The 20957-nt window shown below is 39.7% G+C and overlaps 1 protein-coding gene across 1 annotated transcript in view; it reads left to right on the top strand.

Moving 5' to 3' along the window:
* LOC114710946 (MAM domain-containing protein 2) overlaps window positions 1-20957 on the top strand; it is a 160078-nt gene that overhangs the window by 116689 nt on the left and 22432 nt on the right. The window contains exons 13-14 of the mRNA XM_037202271.1: window positions 10699-10792; window positions 13263-13415. Coding sequence (XP_037058166.1) covers window positions 10699-10792; window positions 13263-13415 — 247 coding nt within the window. The remainder of the gene's footprint in view (window positions 1-10698; window positions 10793-13262; window positions 13416-20957) is intronic.

Raw genomic sequence — 20957 nt, 5'->3', positions numbered from 1 at the left:
GCGCAAATACGCAGAGAACCTGTTCAAAAAAAAAAAAAAAAAAATATCTGTTATCAACTGAATATATGTTTAAAAAATAAAGTACCTTAAAGTGTGATGTTTGTCTTAATAGCTCTGTTTATACTTTATTCTGTTTGTAGTGTTTGATTTATGAATTATAAAAAAACAAACCTTTGCTTTAGAAAAAAATATAGAGGCCAGAATGTAACTCAGTGGTAGGTCGCTTTCCTGCCAGGCATAGAACTCTGAATTTGAGCTTTAGCACCTCAAAAAAAAGAAGAAATATATTTTATATATTATATTATATTTTATATATTGTATATATAGTATTTATATATTAAAAAGTAAATCTTTTACTTTAGATCCCCAAATATATTAACATATGTTCATATAAACATGATTTATTTTAATAAAAATAAATGCATTATAGGATATACATTCATACATACATAAATTTTGTGTATATACACATATACATACTAATATATGTGTATATATAAACATATGTGCATGCATATATGTACAAACATGATCCTGGAAAGGTGAGTGTCTTAGGATTACTATCGCTGTGATGAAACACCATGACAAAAACCAAGTTGGGGAGGAAAGGGTTTGTTCGGCTTATACTTCCACATCACAGTTCATCATCACAGGAAGTCAGGGCAGGAATTCAAACAGGGCAGGAACCTGAAGTCAGGAGCTGATGCAGAGGCCCTGGAGGGGTGCTGCTTACTGGCTTGCTCCCTATGGCTTTCTTGGCCTGCTTTCTTATAGAACCCTGGACCACCAGCCCATGGATGGCCCCACCCACAATGAGCTGAGCTCTCCAATCAATCACTAATTAAGAAAATACTACAGGCCTGCCTGCAGCCACATCTCAGGGAGGCGTTTTCTCAATTGAGATTCTCTCCTCTCAGATGACTATAGCTTGTATCACATTGTCATAAAACTACCCAATACAGTAAGGATGCAAGGATATCATTCTCATACACTCTTTTTAAAAAGTTTTATTTACTTTATTATTGTTATTGAGGGGGTATATGATATAAGTATGCATGCATGTACCATGGAGGATATATGGAGGCCTGAGGACAACCTTGTAGAGTTGGTTCTCTTCCTCCAGCTTCTGTGGGTTCTGGGGATAGAACACAGGTCATCAAACCTGCATTGTCAGGCAGTAAGCTCCTCTACCATGGAGCCAAACTGGGACTAATTTAGTACAATGTTTCAATACCATTTAACTATATTTATAAAAAGGAAAAACATCCAAACATGTATACCTTTGGTATAATGATTATATTTCTAAGGATTTATCAAAAGAAATAATTATTGAGCTAGGCATGGTGGTACATGCCTGTAATACCAGATACCCATGTTTGACGTCAGGTTCAGCAACTTAGTAAAACCCTGTCCTAAAAAAATAAAAATAAACTCATGTGGCAGTGGCTATCTTTTCTTTGTCTAATATTCACTTTTGGAGATCTCACATTCATATCCCATTAGAATGTCCCATATTTTGCAAAACTGGCCATCTTTGTCCCCAGTGAAAAGAATATAACAAATTGATTTCAGGCTTTGGTCTCAACATACAAGAAGTATAAAGGGGACGTGATGATGATGTTGTAGGATGATGGATTAGGGATTAGGGAATTCTTTCCTAAAGTCATAATGGAAAAATGGTGTGGTAAGGTAATGGGACTGAGTAAGGGAGAGAAGAGGTTACTGCTGGGTCCTCGTTAGCCAGTTCTGTGTCAGCCATCATTATACTCCAGTGTTCAGTAACTAGGCAAGCAGGGAAACATGGTACCTGTACTTTCCATGCCCATGACAACCTCCTTATTACACAAGTCAGGTCAGCAGGAGAATGGTCAAACAAATGGAAGCTCCAATTCAAGTTTTCTGTGACATGGGAGCCTTCAGAAACGAAGACTCGGGGATCCAGGAATATGTTCTCCATGCTGCATGGACTGCTGTATGCAAATACTATTGGGTGAAAAGAATGCACTGATGACAATAGGTAGGGAGCAGGAAAAGGATCTTGACTAGGTACTTGCAGTCCCCTCATTGGGAGGAGATTTTCCTCCCAAGCACAGTCAGGACCCCTTCTGAAGTAAGGGGAATATAACCTACTATCTGACATATAAGGCAGGTCAGAGGAGTTCTGCATGGCCATCTAAAGCAGAAAGATGGTAAAGATTACAGTAATGTTTCTATGTTTTATGAGGAGATTTGCAGGGAAAGGGGATTCTAGCTTTTGTCATTTCCCTTAGAGAAGATAAACTCTAGTCTTTACAGACTTTTTTGGAGGACCTGGAGACAAAGGTATAATGGGGGTGTCAGCAGTTGTCTAGAGGGTTGTCGAGTTCCTTCCCTAGAAGGAAGAAAGATGTGAGCCCAAGGAAAGACTACAGCCTGAGCTGCAAGGAAAGTTAACAGCTGCATACATTCCGGATAAGAGCAGCCTAAATCTGGAAGTCCTTTAAAAGGTCAGTCCCTGGCTCGGGTAGTTTACGAGACCTCTGGGTCTTCCCTTTCCACTCTTGATCCTGTTAAATGCCTCCCCCACCCCCACCCCCACCCCCATTGCCTTCCATCTTTCTCCTTGTAAGGTTTTCTGAGAAAATGAGCAGCCATCTTAGGAAGCCCATTTTCCTTTCCTAGTCTACCTGTATCACTGATTCCCCTTCAAATGGGCAAGAAAGTTTGCTTCTGAGGCTCTGCCCATGTCCTTTAGTTCACAATAGCTGGGATAGCAAAGCACTGTACTTTTGGAGCCCCAGCTCTGAAAACTCTTGGATGTAAGACTTCTGTATCTGGTATACAGTCAGGCTCAGAGCTCTTTAACTGGGAAGTTCTAAGATCAAGACTTTCCAAACCATATTTTTATTTTATTAAAAAATAGACTTCTTTAAATAAAAAAATATGAAAAAAATAGACTTTTTTATCACATAATATATCCTGATTATGGCTTCCCTGTCTCTACTCCTCCCAGGTCTTCCTCATCTCTCTTCCCATCCAGATCCACTCCCTTTCTGTCTCTCATTAGAAACAAACAGGTTCCTAGGGGATAATAATTAATATAATGTAATATAATTAATATAATATGATAAAACAAAAACTAACACATTGGCATTAGACAAAATAAACAAACAGAAGGAAAAGAGCCCAAGAGAAGATACAAGAATCAGAGACCCACCTGTTCACACTCAGGGATCCCATAAAAACACTAAACTGGATACCATGATACATTTGCAAAGGACTTGTGTAGACCCTTGCAGGCCCTGTGCACGCTGCCTCAGTCTCTGTGAGTTTGTATTGATTTAGCAGGCCTTGTGTTCTTGGTATTCTTCATCCCCTCTGGCTCTTTCTTCTTTCTGCTCCCCTTCTCTGGAATGGTGTGGGGGAATGAAGGGGGAGTCCTTGAGCCCTGGGAGGAGAGATTTGATGGAGACATGCTGTTTAGGGCTGAGTGAGGAGCAGTATTTTTAAGTACCTGAAGGAAGGAAGGAAAGAATGAGCAGGATGGTATAGTTTTCCCCATCACGGACGTGGCAAGGGGCTGGTGTTTCGTGCTTGGATGTGCAGCTTGCTGTCATGCGAAATTTCTATCAGAGACTCCCCTGGTCTTGCTCTAAAACTGACAGATTCTGAGGTCTCTTCTGCCCATTCCCCATTTTTCCAGTGGCAGGAAGATCCAAAAATGATGCAGAGTTTTGAAATCAATGAGTTGTGAGGTTTGAATGTTTACCACCCAAAGAGCAATGAAAAAATCAGCTGTGGCCTATATTCTATCCCAGTATGCCCTCTCTCTCAAACTGAAGGCCTATATGAATAAAGAAGATTTTTTGCACTGGAAAAATCCAGAGGCTGATCAACCTTTGTTGCTTGTCAAAGCTAAAAGTTGAATTAAATCACATGAGTCTTGAAAGAAAGAAAGAAAGAAAGAAAGAGAGAGAGAGAGAGAGAGAGAGAGAGAGAGAGAAAGAAAGAAAAAAAGAAAACCTGATGGTCTTTTGGGGTCTTTTAAGAAGAAAGCATCGTCAGCAAAAGACTTGCTTAAGAACACATGGTCCTTTTGTGGTTTGTGGGACATGCAAACCAAATATAGCATCTGCAAGAGGCATGCTGTTACAATTTAGCAACAATTTCCTAAAATATAGCCAGGTTCTAAGAATGCTTAAATCTCACACTCTTTTCCGGGTACTGCTCCTCTCAGCTTGTCCTTAGAAATCAGTGGAAATTCCTTTATTTCTGCCAAGTGCCTTCATTGTGAAATCTGTATTGTGTTCTTTGTGCTTTTGTAGATTTCTGAATCAAACACACTAACTTACTGACAGTCATTCAAATGAGTACAATGACGTTAGACATTCCATACTATTCTTGTATGCACAGAATCTTAATGAAGGGTTCTAGAATCTCTCTAAGTATATCAGAGTAATTTTGTGAACAATTCTACCAACTCTGTAGTCACCACACCCAACTTTATCTCTGAAATGATTTCAAAGGACTTTAGTATCACAAGAAGAAATGTTCAGTTTAACCTGGGGATCTGAGGTTGAGACCCACTATTGATAACAAAGAATAACTGGGGTCCCTTGATGGACATGGCTTACTTATGGCTATGCTAGCAGAAGATTGAAGTGTTTTGATCTGAAGATCATTTATGGAATCTGTCCTTCACAGTCTAATTATGGGGCTAACTGGAGCTTTAAATCTCTGATAAAGTCCGTGTTGGTTTAGTCCACCACTAAACAACTTAGCCTGCAGTCTATTAAACAGGCCATGGAAAGGTCTTTAGAAGTCACCATGAAACCATGCGGTTAGGCCAGGATACCTCTTTACAGACAATCTTTGTTAATCATTCAGCAAAAGCCATATTTTATTATATTCCATAGCTCTTTACAAAGCCTGATCTCCTTTGCCTTGCAAATCCTATTCATTGTGTTGGCTAGTGTTTGCACTTTGACACCTCTAAAGTGAAAACTGGTAAATTGTTCTAAAACAACCTGATATGACTTGACTAAATGAATTCCTGATAAAAAACGATTTCTGTAGATTCCCCCCCACACACACACACTACTCTAACCAAGAACTTACCAAGACTTTCACTATCTTAGGGGCAGTCTGACCCATTTGACTAACACAGCCATGAGTAGGTTTTCACACAAACCTTCTCCTCACCCTCCACTCTAAAATCAGCCACATCTTGCCTGATCAGTTCCCTCCTAAATTCTTCTGCTTACTATTAGTATCTTGTTTCTAGAGAGTAGAACATTATTTTTTCAATGTGAGAAAAAGATGGAAACATGGAGGCAATTCTATTGTCCTCTGACTGTTAGAATTTTGGGGTACAAGTACTTGGAACAGCAAAGCCCTAAAAGTTGAGGCTGAAGAGAGGACTCAGTGGATAAAGAGCTTGCCTTCTGGAAGGCATGGTGGCTACCTATAATCCCAGCACTGCAGAGACAGAGACAGGGGAATCCCTGGGGCAAAATGCCTAGCTAGAATAACAAGAATCATCAAGTTCCAGGTTGAGCAAGAGACTCTGCCTAAATAATTAAAGTGGTGAGCAATTGAGGAAGATGCCCAAAAATAACTTCCAACCTGCATGCACATACATACGCAAACATGCATTCATGCATACCATATATACATATACATGCAACAAAAATTAAATTAAAAGTAAACAGACCTGAAAATCTAAGGTATGATTATTGGTTTGAGTATTCCTCACTTGCCTTGCCTCGTTCCTTTATCTTTTGTTTCCAGGGATTGGGAATGTGCAAAGGAAATAAATAGCTTGAAATTAATAGGAATCAAAAAATAAGGTAGCAGAGCTGCAAATATCAGTATGTACAAGAAGCTATTGCATATTCTAGTACTAGGACTTGCAAGTTAACATCGGTTTTAATTAACTCTAGCTATAGTAAAAGCCATTTATTCTATATTTATTTCTAGACCTCATACGCAGGAGGCTCTTGCCCCTCAAGGAATTACTACTTTTGACTACCAGTGATCATGAGATTGCAATATCTTGATTGTCTTGATTTGGGGGTAATGGTAGCATCTAGTGGGTATATAACTAAGGGTGTGATTCCACTGCCATTTAATAAAACCAACTTGAGAGATGGCGTGATAGGAGAAAAGCTTCACTGGCCATGAGGATGTTGTCTTGCTGGGGTCATAGGCACAAAAGCTTACACAGGGCTTCTGAGTAATCTAGTTCCAGCATGGCCAGCTGAGTGCCAGAATGGCCATAAACTCTTGTGTTAACCAACTCTCTGGACCTGGTGTTGCTGATGTCCACAGGTCACCGAGCATCTGTGTAAATAGAGATCACTGCTCAGAAGGATGCATGACTGGTGGTGTTTGGGGTTCTTTTCCTTTATTCTTCTCTTTGAGCAAGATTGATTTCATATTCTTTAGGAAATGAGGCAAAAGAGAAACAGTGAAAAGCAGATTGGCTGCTGCCAGGGCACAGATAACCTGTCCATGAGCTTGAGGGGCCAAGAATGCCGTGAGCCACGTTACAGGACCCAGAACACCCACAACAAGATGTCATCTGGCTTTAAAATATCAATAGCGCTAAGCAATATACACCCTGCTGTGAATAAAAGAACATATGTGGTATTTTTTTTTCTTGGCACAGTGAAGACTAAGATAAATAGTAATATCTGTTGCTACTTAACTATATTGTTTGCAAGAATATTTGTGTAGATCTCCATTTGCTGTGTATTTGTTTCCAAAGCTAGTCTAAAGAGGCTTCCTCAATGATGAATATTCTCCATCAAAACAAACATTTTCAAGCATTAGTGGCACCCAAAAGCTGAAATGTTCATGCACTGAAACATACTGTTAATGAATATAAATAGACCTAACTTCTGAGCTACAGTATACTGTACAGCCCAGAACACCTGTCTAAGAAATATCATCTAACTTCATGTCTAGGAAACATTGTTCATCTTCATCTTTCTCTTTCTTCAATACATTTTAATATATACTTGGCTAAGGTGTATTTCCCACTTTCTAGAGATGGTTTACTATCTTTGAAATATTACTGAAATTGATATAAACGTTGCTATTTTAAATCTATAAATAAGTTAATTCTCTCATGAACTTAGATTATGGCTGACCTTTGAAACAGTCTCATCTCAACCCACATGGAAAGGGTTTTTAGTGGATATTCATTGCACAAAATTATGGGTTATTTATTTTGTTTGTTTGTTTGAGACAGGGTTTCTCTGTGTAATAGCCCTAGCTGTCCTAGAACTCACTTTGTAGATCATACTGGCCTCAAACTCACAGAGATCCACTTGTCTTTGTCTCCTGAATGAGGTTGTTGCAATTTTTTTTCATGCATAAAATGTACTTTGACCATAAGCCCCAATCATCCTATCTTCTCATTCCTATTGGTCCCCTTTCCTCTTCCCAAGTAGTCCCCCTTTTATTTTCATGGCTCACAGATGTATTTTTGTACCTAAGAGGAATGTGTGATATTTATCTTTCTGGGTCTGACCTATTTCACTTAGCATGATGGTCTCCAATTCCATCCATTTTCCAGCAAATGTCACAATTACATTCTTCTTTATAGCTGAATCAAACTCTATTGTGCATATATATTCTTTATTTTTCATGAGTTGGACACCTAGGCTGAGTCTACAAATTTGGTTTTTATAAATAATACCATAAGAAACATGGGTGCACTGGTATCCACAGAGAGTTCTAAAGAGCAAGCAGCAGGTTAACTTTTCTTTTGTCCTGGACAAGTCAGCCACCCCTTCAGTCACCAACTACCTGAAAATAATTTCTCCATACCAAGTAGCCTACAAGAACCATAGTGCTTAATGTTATCAGTGCTTAGGTAGAGAATGCTAGCTGCTAGACTGAGCAAGATTATCTTGTTATACTTCTTTTATTTTCTGGAATGCTGACAGAGAACTGTCAAACAACTTTGAGGTTTGAGGACTTAGCTTGAATCTAGTCCGTAGATGATGGATTTGGGAGATCTGTGGGCTAGTCAGTATTCTACATGTGGAAAGTCTGAAGGAGAGACAGGCTGGTGGTGTTCCAAACACCTTTAGCATTTTGTTCAGCACAATTGGCATCGCAAAATGAGCCAAAAAAGTCCATTCAATGTTACTTTTTGCAATTAGGAAATGTTATATATCTGTTGGTTCAATTCAATGAAGTACTTGGCTGCATATCGCTACAGTATTGAGTACATTGGCATGTTTCTAATGAGACTGAATAGCTTCAATTTGAATAGACTTTGTGCCTATAAGCTGTCATAATAAATAACACTAGTCTAGAGTAAATATTAACTCATTATTCTACTTTTATTTCTATCTTTTGCTGGGAATTGAACCCAGGGTCCTGCACATGCTAGGCAAACTCTCTGTCACTGAGCTACATTGCAAACATTATTCCACATTTTTCTTATAGATATCCTGATTTTTTAACTGTAAATTATAAAATAACCATAATTTTATGAGCCTAACATAATAATTATATAGCTAGTAAATTTTCTAGGCCTCTTCTATTATTTTAGATGAATTGGAGACTGTTTTCTCTTTTAATCAGCTTTTTAACTTAGCATTGTAAATCTATATTTGTGGTGCTGAATAATTTTCACAACACTCAGATTTAATGATCACCTATTTTTCAGACTGTTGTATTCTAGCTTATTTCTGTCCTTTTGAAATTTTAGGCTATTTCATCTGTTGCCTGCCTGTATGCTTCTTTTGGCTTAGTGGTCATTATAAAATAGTGCTATGGTAAATATATAAAAGCATGTTAATGTTTATCATCTTTAGAATGCATTGCTATGCAAAGTGAGCTTTCCACAGGGACAGATTTAGAGGGTGGAGCATTTTACTTCTTCATATTCATTGTGCAGTAGTCTTCTTCCAGTGCACTTGTGAAAAACGGACTTTAAAGCTGACAAAGAAAAGAAAGTCATTTTCTCTCTGTGTAGCACAATTAATTTGATAAATTATGAGACATATCAATGCATTCTTTCTAATATAACAATAAGATGCTAATATAATGTGACACTGGTTGGGAGTGATGACAGAGATCTTTGCTTCCCAAATGCAGAATAAGTTCCCAGACATGAACTTAGAAAGTAAAATATATTATATACTGTTTAGATAACCTCTCCAATCTCTCCAGAAGAAAGATTAAAAGATGCTTTAAAAAAGAACCATAAAAGCCACTCTATTTTGTTTTGTTCTGTGTGAATCCACAGAGATAAACATTTGTATCTCTTAGCTATCCTATTTATAAAAAGATATGAACATAGAGCCAGGAAACATTCATGTATCAGGCAATTAGAGCTTCCCTGGGGAGATTGGCTTAGGACATTTTATAGTTTGCATAGTGACAAAATGTCACATGAGCTAAGATTTTTCTCTTAAAAATAAATTCTGTATCCTAATAAATCTGATCATCATGAGCAAAAGGACTCCACACATATAACACACATAAATAAACCGAAACCACAGCATTGGGCATAGCAGAACCTAGAAAGTCAAGGTTTCTCATTAATCATAAATAGAACTTTGGCTCCTGTTATGTCATTCTTCACTTGAATGGAGATTTGCAGTTGGGAGACAGGATATGGACCACACTAGCCCACACTAATTAAACATTAAGCAGCCCGATCAACTACAGTGAAAACACAACATAAATATTTTAGGAAGCACTGTTTGGGCAGTGTATATCTGAAACACAGCTTTTTAAACTGGACCAATAGTAAGAAATCAAAATCTTCACCCTGTCTGTCTGTCTGTCTGTCTGTCTGTCTGTCTCTCTCTCTCTCTCTCTCTCTCTCTCTCTCTCTCTCTCTCTCACACACACACACACACACACACACACACACACACACACACACACTGAATTTAATAACATATGGTATGGATTATTTTTCCTTTACACACAACAATACTGCCAAGACTGGTAAAAAAAAAAAACATGCTAGGGCTTTTATTTATCTTTGTCTTGGAAATGGAGCAGAAGTCTCTGGATGGATTGGTGGTCAACAGGACTTTGTTCATAGTGTAAATAAAGCACACTACTAGATAGTTCTTTCCAAAACAATAATGTTTGTACTGGAAACATTTGAAAGATGCTTGGGAAACAACCACCACTTTGGGAATTATCAAGAGAAGATACTTAAAACCTAACAGGCTTTTCTCTACCACTTAGCTGATTGCTTGCTTTCCTCATAGCAGCTGCCAATCTTTTTGTTTTGTTTTGTTTTGTTTTGTTTTGTTGTTGTTGTTCTGAGACAGGGTTTCTCTGCATAGCTTTGGAACCTATCCTGGAACTTGCTTTGTAGACCAGACTGGCCTCGAACTCACAGAGATCTGCCTATCTCTGCTTTCTGAGTTCTGGGATTAAAGGCATGCACTACTACCACCTGGCCTGCAGCTGCCAATCTTTAAAGACTGCCTCTAGTTTTTATATTCATATACATAGTATGTTATTATGAAACCAGCTCTGCTTTAAAAAAATACAATTCCAGGGGTGTAGACCAATGGTAACCATTCTTCATACCACTGTGTCCTGTTACTCATACGGGCAATGAGAGGGTGTTTCAAATTGCTTGTGCAGTTCTGTTGTGTTGAGTAAATCTCAGGTTGAAGGGTTTCTGTTTTCAGCTAACAGAATTCATAACTTTATTTTTATGAATTACAGGTGGTTTTCATGAGCCTATGCAAAAGCTTTTGGGACTGTGGACTTGTAGCCTTAGATGACATTACCATACAATTGGGAAACTGCCGGGCTCCAGGTAAGAGAACTGTTAGTAATTTCAGCTGTGTGTCTCTCTGCTCTATGATGGACATTTTTAATTTGTCTAAGAACTTCATGCATTTGATCCACACTATTCTATCCCTTGCTTTTCTTAATACACGCACTCTCACAGAGCTTTGTAGTAGACTCTACAAGTTGGAAATGAGGATTCCAGTGTTTTGTGTGGCTTTGTATGTATGGCTTGGCTCCTTTTCCTCATTGTAAGGAAAGTTAGCAATACCTCCCTGAATGTTGGGGACAATGCATATACATTCCCTAGCTTATGAACTGCCTATAAATAGCACTTCAAAAACAAGTGCCCTCTATCTTAACTAGTATTATTATTAACCTTGCAATTTTGGAGAATGCACATTTTCAAGTAATATTGGTGGCATTGCTATTTCACAAATACTTGTGAGACGTATAGCATTTAATTTTTAATAAAGCTGATATGTTCTAAGTCAATAAGTGACAGTAAAACAATAGACCCTACAGCAGCAACAGAGGACATAGCCTGCTGCTGCTGCTTATAGCGGCCTAATCATTATATGTTGTTTTATTTTTGAGCTCCTTGAAAGTTTTGTACAATATTGTTTTGATCATATTTACCTCCCCAACTCTTCCCAGAACTACTCCTTTTCCCCTATTCTCCTAATTTTGTGGGGTTTAAAAAAAAAACCCTTCAAGACCAATTTGTACTGTCCAAAATTTTCTCAGAAGTGTGCTTCCACTGAAACATGGTCAACTTGTGAAGGGCTACACTCTTAGATAAATCTGGCCCTTCCCTGTCCAGCAGCCATCAATCGTGAGAAATAGGATTGTGTGTCCACCACCCATCTGCATGCTGGGATTTAGTCTGGCTTGGACTTGCACAGGTTTTGTGTGTGCTGTCACAACTGTTGTTGGTTCGTATGTGCAGCTGTCCTGCTATGTCCAGCAGATGTCTTGTTGCAGTCATCTACAGCCGCTGGCTCTTCCACCCTTTGCACCCATGTTTCCACAGTGATCCCTGAGCCTTGGCGTGAGGATGCAGTGGTTCTTCCAAGGACCTCAGCTCAGGCCTCTATACTCAGGAAAGAATTTCCGAATGAATCAGAAGCAAAGTTGGAACTTATTAAGAAAAGGTTTTAACACAGTTTTAAGTTCTAGTGTCAATACAACAAGATGCTTTAGAAAAGGACAGTAGACACCCAAAGCCATGGCTGTGGGGCTTCTTAAGAGAGACTGTTGGTAGTCATATAGATAATTTTGGTGACTTCTGGAGTTACATTGTTCAAAGGATTTCTAAGGACTTTTTCTTTTTTGGAGAAAGAGATAATAAGGTGGTTTCTGATGTGTACTGATAAACATAAAGGCTATTAAGAAGACAAAACCATAGGTCACAGGGTTGAGGGATTCCTTATTATGTTAGTTGCAAGGGGGTTGAGACATACTTTGTCTGCAAACTAAGTTCATACACTTGTGAGATTCTCAGAACATAACATATTTGCATCTGGAAATGGAGTAAGGTTAAATTTAAGTCACACGCAAGCCTTAAGCAAGGCTCACTGCTATTTTAGCATTATTATTTAAAATAGTTCTAGAATTGTGTCAACTCTTCCATTCTTGGCTAGCTTGAAACTTCAGCCAGACCCCAGAATGAGCTCCCCCAGGCATTTCTTCATAATTTCCCCTTTATTTTTATCTTACTTCAGACTAAGCATTGATGATAGTGAGAAACTAAAGTCATGGTAGCTAGTAGCATGCTAGACATGGCGGGCAATGAGTAAATGGTGCCTACCTCAAAGATGCTCAGTGTTCTTCTCTTTAACAAATAGCCAAAGTGTAATAACAGTCTGATACTGGAGAATAGTTGAAAACCGTATGTGGGCTGGTGATCTAGCTCAGCAGCAGACACTTCCACAGCTTACATAGGCCTTACACAGGCTCTGGGTTTATTCCTCCTGCTATAAAATGAATTTAAAGGAAGACACCTTGCTTTCAGACCCCTGGTTTCTGAGTCCTTGGAAGGACAAGAGCAATAAGAATATCCACATTCAAGGCATAGAACAGGGAATGGGGTCTCATTGATTAGAACTGTATATAAAATAAAAACAAGAGGAACATAAAACAAAAGGCTACCATTGAAAATTTTACTATGAATATGGATGGAGAGAGGCAGTGCATCTCCAGTTTTCAGAGCTTTGTAATTCCACTCGCACAAATTCCAAGGTTGGGGGTGTGTCTTGTTCACAGTACCCCAATATTTCAGATCTAGATTTCTGATTCTGTGCCATGATAGATCCATGATGGAGCACAGATTAGCTGGAGGTATGGCTTGGTAGGCCACCGGTGGGGGTCTGCCTCTCCATAGGCTTGACATATGGCCAGACACCTCTCAGACATGCAAAGTGGGCTGCTAGGATCCATGAGAAAATACATATTCATCGACTGTCTCAGCAGTTGCCACACCTGCTGTTTCCTTGCAGAGAGACTTCCACCTGCACCTGGAGAGTGCACGTTCGATCAAGATGAATGTGCGTTTACACAGGAAAAAAGAAACCGGAGCAGCTGGCACAGGGGGAGAGGAGAAACCCCCACCTCTTACACAGGACCGAAGGGAGATCACACTACTGGGGTAGGTGAGTTATGCCACATGGTGCTGTTTCCTAAGAACATAGCGTAGCGTACGAGCGGTCATTTGCTGCATTTTGAATGTGCAGATTTGTGTCTTGTGACTAGAATGAACTACATGGGATTCTACACACATGAGAATTTTTAAAAAAGGCTTATTGGAAAATCATTTTTTGTGTTTATAATTCTGATTAATGGATATTGTTGCAAAGGTAATTTAGAACTAGGTTTAAAAAACTGAAAGAGGCACAAAAGTAGGGAGAAAGAAGTTAATCAAAATTGGAGCTGAGGCTTAGTATATAAATGTTCAGGCAGATTGGGAGCATATGGAGAAGTTCAACGCCGTGCTTTCTACAGCTGAAACAAAGACAGAAAATTCACCTGTGAATTGTGATTCACTGTGTTCTTGGGATAAAGCAGAGGGAGCAGATAGCTGGAGGTGTAGATAATCAGGTGGCACCTTATCTGTTTCCCCCCGACCCCAGACAAGGTCTTGTTCAAGCTGGTCTGAAACTTAGGATCTTCCTGCCTCAGCTTCCTGAGAGTTCCGAGATGTGGATATATGCCACCATGCCTGGCTAAGGAGTATGTTTTCAACATAGAATGTCTAAACTATAATAGGACAAATTCAAGATTGATCATCCTATTACTACTGTCTATCAGCAAGTTAAAAACAGTCAGTGGTAAATAAAATATGTCCCCATTTAATATATCAGTTAAATCACAACCTTAAGTTCAAAAAAGGAAAACTGTCCCTGAACTAAACTCACAGAAATCCTTGACACTAAGCTTCAGGGTCCTTAAAGAAAAGTCAGGAGGCTATGGTGGGTTATACTGTGCTTACCTTATGACTAACCTCAAGATAAATCTACAACCAAGTATCATGGATCAACATACAGTGTATGTAAGCTTTCTTCTGAATTAGCCAAACTTGGTAGAACTCAATCATAAATAGCTTTATTTTGCTTTCTATCATTCACTTCAGTTTTATCCTGAAGACTTTTCTCTCCACTCCTTGTTAAATCCCTCAACTCCCAGTTCTGCTAGGGTATTAGAATAGTCTTAATTCAGACATGTTAAAAAGTCTAGTCCAAATAAAAAAACTTCCATTTCTCATTCAATCAAAATGTTTCTGATCTCTTCAGCTTGGCTTTAACTCTTATCTCAAGAAGATAAAGGAGGAGATTGTCTAGTCTTTAATCTTTATTTCATCCCCTACCCTGCCTTCCCTGTTTGTCATCCTCTAGTCAGAGCAGGGAGAGGAAGAATTAAAGGAAAAAAACTTTTAAATATTTGGTGCTGTTTTAAATTCTCTCTTGGCTATTGGCTGTTCCCTCATTATGACAAATGTCAGTGCAGGCCAACTGGAACTTCTGCAGCACACCATTCCTGGCAGTGTCCCCTCTGCCTAACCCTCCGTAACCAGCCCTTTGTACTTGCTGCCTCCATATTAAGGTACACACCTCAATCCAGCCACCCAGGTTTTTCTGAACATTTCTGCTTTGTTTGAAGAGCACTCAGTTCCATCTGCCTTCCCAGAGTGTCCACTGGCCTCAGAAACTAGTGCGCTCTCACCTGACGGGTGCCACCCAGTGCCACCGCTGCCCTTTTTCTATGCAGCTTTGGTAGACTCGGGAAGATTGCTTCCTCGGAGAAGGATGTTGCTGAAGAGACTCAGCACTGGCCAAAGGTAGACCAGATGTCCACTTTCAGCATTGAATAGTGATTCTAAAAGAATGATGAGGCCCATTGAGCTCCATCTGAAAATGCATCAGGAAGTTACAGTGATAACCAGAAGCCATATATGATAACACTCTGGCAGCATAAAACAGAAACTGAACTCAGACTCATCTAAGTGGACAAGGAATCCTTCACTGAACTTTGAAACAGGAAAAGGTCAGTTCAGGCACATTCTGATGCAAGGGATAAACTATATAATCAGGGGACCCTTTTCTCTTTTTAACCTCTCTGTGCTGGGCTTTCTGGATTGGTTCCAGTCTCCAACAGGATATCCTATCATGTAAGAAATTGGCTCCAGCCAAGGCAGCCTCGTGGACTTTCAACACTGAATTTTGTAGAAAGGGATAACTCTGATGAAAATCTCCAAACTACTCCCCCCCCACACACACACACTTTTTGAGAAAGGTTATTACTGTGGAGCCCTGGCTGGCCTGAAACTTGCTATTAGACAAGATTGGCCTTAAATTTACAGAGATCCACCTTCCTCTGTCTGCCTCACAAGTGCTGGAATTAAAGGCCTGTGACACCATGCCCAGCCAAACTGAGCCTTATTGACTCTGAATAGCAATGTCATGAGGGCTATAAAACCATTGAATTCCCACAATACTTAATATTGTGACTTGCACAAGATAGATATGCAAAAAACTCTCTATGGAATAAGTAAACAAATGAGTAAATGAATGGATGAATAAATGAAAGCCTTTACTGAAACAAATAAGAATAATTATTATTTAGCAAGACCTCCAATAACTAGCATGGTGGTACACACCTATAATCCCAGCACTCAGGAGGCTGAGTCAGGAATATTACAAATGTAAGGCCAGCCTGGGTCACATAATGAGATCCAGGCCACATTGGGCTATATAGCAAGTCCTGTCTCAAGACAAAAACACCAAAAACCTCTCTAGAAAAAATAAGATTGTGAGAAGATACTACTTTTAATATCTGGTACAGTAGAGAAGAGCCAATCAATTTAGCTCATCTGTTATAAGATCTCCCCATCCCCCGGTAAAAGGTTGATAGTTTTTATTCCTTTTATGCAGACATAAAGAAGGCTTCAGTTAGAGGTATGAAAAGATGTTATCAAAGATAAGCATAAGATGACTTCAGGGGGAGGCATTCTGGATAATGAAGACCATGGAATATAGTGATATTTTATTTGTACTAAAATGTGATTTGTATGTTAATAGACAAAGTTACCTGGGGGTCAGAGCTATTAGAGCCATAGCAAAAGCTGGGTGGTGGTGGTGCATGCCTTTAATCCCAGCACTTGGTAGGCAGAGCTAGGTAGATCTCTGTGTGTTCAAGGATACAGCCAGCATTGGAGACACACGCCTTTAATCTCAATACCAACCATAGAAGACCTGGAGTTCTGTACAGACAGGCAGTGATGAGGCAGTCATGTGGTTGGGTTTACAACCAATGAGAAGGCAGAACAGAAAGTCTATATAAAGACAAAAACACAGGAAGTAGGTCTCTTGATTGAAGAGGCTAGCTGCAACAGCCAGGTAAGTCTCTTGCCTCTGATCTCTTGGCTTTCTTCTTTGCATTCATTCTGTGTTTCTTATTTAATAAGATGGTTGGTTACATCTACAATGGAATGCCTTGGACATGGAAGACAGAGAAGAATCAAAGTCATAAACAGTGAAGGTGCCACTCCTGGAAAGAGCAAAGGGAAGCCAGGGCTAGAAGAGATCCATGGGTTTTGGAGTTGGGATAACCCATCATGTTGCATTCATTGAGTATGGCATTAAGAAAGCTACTTAAATTCTCAGTTTCAGCCTTGACATTTAGAAAATAAGAATACCTAAAACTACTTACTCATTTCCATAGTTTCAAGGAGTGGTCCAAGATCAAGGTGTCCTCGTGGTTGCTCTCCTTTGGCCTCTCTGCCTTGCAAATGGCCATCTTCTTGCTGTGTCTACATATGGTCTTCCCTCTATGCCAACACATCCCTGATGTCTCTTTTCTTATGATACTTGGATTGAATCAGGATCTACCCTAACAATCCTCTTTTAATTCAATTACATCTTTTATTTATTTATTTTTTTTTTTTTGGTTTTTCGAGACAAGGTTTCTCTGTGTAGCTTTGTGCCTTTCCTGGAGCTCACTTGGTAGCCCAGGCTGGCCTCGAACTCACAGAGATCCGCCTGCCTCTGCCTCCCGAGTGCTGGGATTAAAGGCGTGCGCCACCACCGCCCGGCTCAATTACATCTTTTAAAGCTCAGTCTCTAAATGTAGCCACACTCTGATAGACTGGGGTTAGGTCTTCGTCCTGTGTGTTTTGCAGAGATGTAACTTAACTCATAGCAGACTCCCTCCCAGGAATCAGTGTCATGGGCTAAATATCAAAGGAAATTCTTTCAAGTTAAATGAGTGACAGCCCAGGCCTGCTTCTGCTCCTCACGGCTCTATGCTACAGTCTAGGCTTGTCTGACTCATGGAAAGTGTTCTACTTCCTCCTCACCCATTCAAAACTCTATGAAAAACTTATCAAAAACATGTGCAACATATATTAAATAATGCATAATTTTAGTCCTTTACTGACATTACTGGGCTATAGGGACATACGTTAATTAACTTGGGATGGCTTTATTTGAAGATGGTGTAGTTGTGTTTTCTTTGTCTCTTTGAAAATTTAAAGAATGTTTCAGCTGGCTAGGGTGAAACTTCATAGCAAAAGAACGAATGCAATGTTTCTTAGTGAACTCCATACTTATTCTGAGTGAATACTAGATATATTAAATGAAAGTCTCTGGTGCACAGTATAGAGAATGCAGATTTTAAAAAATAAATTATTTACCTGGTTCAATATGAAATTCCAAAAGATTCTCAAGATGCCTTTCAGATTTTTAACTAATAAAATATTTTGGAATCTATCTTTTTATTCCTGTGCATAACAATGCAAGTAAGAAAACAAATTCTACTATACTATGCCCGAGGTACCTATAGATATATATATAGCATTTGGCTAGGGCTGTCAATTACTTTAATAACCCTTTCATTATAAAGCTAGGGATCATTTGTTGAACATTTGTCCTGGACAGACTCTATGCCTAGAATATTTATACCCTTCCTATAATCTGCAAAGTAAGTGAAAGGTCCTATTTTTCAGACAGGCAAAAGCTTGGAGAAATTAAGTGCCCTTTCAAAGCTACATAGTAGTAACTGGTAGAGCAGGGACTGGATTTCAGGTTCATTTGGTTCCAGTGACCATATTCTTTCCACACTGCCTCACTGGAGTCTCCTAGCCTACGTGACATTAACACATCACACAGGACTCATAATGCATGTGGCCATCAGAAATAATTTACAGGCTTCCTGAACTACTTCTAGTGTCACTAGTCTGGTATTTTGAGTGGAACTCCAGGAGTGCACCCCTGTCTCCTGTTGTCTACCCTCATACATGGAAAGGTAGCTTTTTTGTCTCCCAGTCTTTAATAGTGTGGGCTAAATAAGGCTGAAATATGAGCTCTCAAATCAAAAAGAGAGAAGTATAACCCATTCAAAAACAAAAGCACAAACAAAGACTCTCCTAAAACAACTGACTGGTGTTTTCTACACATTTATTTAATGAGAGGGAGGGGGGGAGGGGGAGGGAGGGAGGGAGGGAGGAGGAGGGAGGAGAGAGGGAGAGGAAGAGAGAGAGAGAGGGAGAGAGATCATGTGCATGCACATGCCACAGTGTGAGTGCAGAGGTGAGAGGACAACCTTCTGGAATTTGTTCTCCATCCACCCTGTGGATTCCAGAGACTGACTGAACTCAGGTCATCAGGCTTGGGGAAAACATCTTTACTCTCTCAGCCACCTCATCAGCCCCTAAACAACTAATTGTTCTAGCTACCAGCATCAGAAGCTACATGCATATAAGAATAAAATATCTTAGAAATGGGAGTTACCATTAATATCACACAATCCTGGGTCCCCACTTGATTCATTCCATATCTTCTGAGCAATCAGTATTCATTACATACAAAAAATCCAAGTGACTCAAGCTATAAGTAAAGCAATAAAGGTCAAGTTCTAGAGATGATGGGACAATGCAAGGTAGCAGCTCTCCTTGGCAGTCTCTTGAAGGATGAATCAGAGTGCGTCAGGAATGGTAAGGAATATGAACACATGTCAGGATGAAGAAAGAACAGACATGAGACATGCAGTCCTCTCAGCAGTGGGACAGCTTTCAGGAACTCTAAGTTACAATACTGGCCATAGGATTCTGTTAACCAGGAGTCCCATGAAAGTGGAACCTCAAATGTGACCTTATATGGAGGTTGTACACTTGAAGGTATGAGTCCCCACAGCAGGAATGGGGAACAAGGTCATATAACAAGGAAATTATCCATCCATACAACAATGATATATCCTTGACTTGGCCACTACTGTGTCCAGTTGATTGCTTGAGATAGTGGGAACATCTAATAAACCATGTTGAATCATGTCTCATGGACAAGGACTAGAGATTAAAAGAGAAAAGGACATTTTCATACACTCCCACCCTCACTGGCCTAGATATGTGCCCATCTAGCACTGACTTCCCACTCTACCTCATTCACATGGGTGCAGAGAAACTCTGCAGAGGCTTAAGCTAAGAGTGACCGAAGACACCTCTACATTGAAGACCAAAAGCCTTGGGCCCAAGATGAGACATCTACCAAGGTGCTTCTGAATCAGCCCTGTCTTTTAACTTTCTCTGCTTAAAGCCTGTCAGTTTACAGTTGGCAGAACTCCAACAAGAGAGGAAAAAAGAAAGATTGGGTGGGTGCAGGGGGATGCAAACCTGTTTTATAGACAGCTGCATTAGATGATCAGTCAATACATGTCCAATAAATAAAAAGAAAAGCTCAGAAAAGCCACACTATAAATATGTCAAGCTGCTGTGTGTCTGTCAGAATCAATACATCATCTCAGGTTAAATAAAGACAAGCCCTGTGAATGAAGCTCTTCAATTTAGCTGCTGAACGGGTCAAATAACATTGATTTCCCAGGAATGGAGTGTTTGGGAAGTGACCCACCTGTTCTGGCTCAGTGGCTGTGCCCATCCTGCCCTTGGAAGGGCCTTAGCCGTGAAGCTCTTAGTTTATAGTTCTGTCACAGGAAAGGTGCCGATGGGATGAGGCTGAGTAAAAAATGTCACTGTTCTTAGCAAGAGCCAAGCATTTCTCTTGAACAAGCATTCTGGAGCTGGTAGGGCTGTTGGTTAATCACCGGACTACTAATAAAGTTGATTTTGACCAGTTTGTTTTTTCCAGTGTTCTTGTTGCTTGTAGGTGATATTTAGATCTTCAGAGGTCCTTATTCTGCTTCTCTGAAACCCTGCTCACTGCCTGTTTGCTTTTTAGTTGGTTCAAGTTCATTGGTGAAATTCTCTCTTTCCATTTTCTTGACTGTATCCACATATTTATGTACACATATAAACATGTGCATGTGTTTTGTAGTGCTGAGGACTGAACTCAGGACCCTGTACATACAGGGCAAGAGTGACATTATTAATCTATACTCCAACCCTTCAAACTTACTATATACTCAAACCATTAAACTACAGTCTCTTTGAATATTTTTTGTTTGTTTGTTTGAAGACATGGTTTCTCTGTGTAGCTTTGCGCCTGTCCTAGAACTCACTCTGTATCCCAGGCAGGCCTCAAACTCACAGGGATCCGCCTGGCTCTACCTCCCGAGTGTTGGAATTAAAGGTGTGAGCCACCACTGCCCGGCAAACTACAGTCTCTTATATGATAACTCCATGTTATGAATTACCTGTTTCTCCAGGTGGAATCTGTCTGTTTACACACACACACACACACACACACACA

This window comes from Peromyscus leucopus, chromosome 1 (assembly GCF_004664715.2).
Source record: "Peromyscus leucopus breed LL Stock chromosome 1, UCI_PerLeu_2.1, whole genome shotgun sequence".
Taxonomy (NCBI): domain Eukaryota; kingdom Metazoa; phylum Chordata; class Mammalia; order Rodentia; family Cricetidae; genus Peromyscus; species Peromyscus leucopus.
This window is presented reverse-complemented; position numbering and strand designations above follow the sequence as displayed.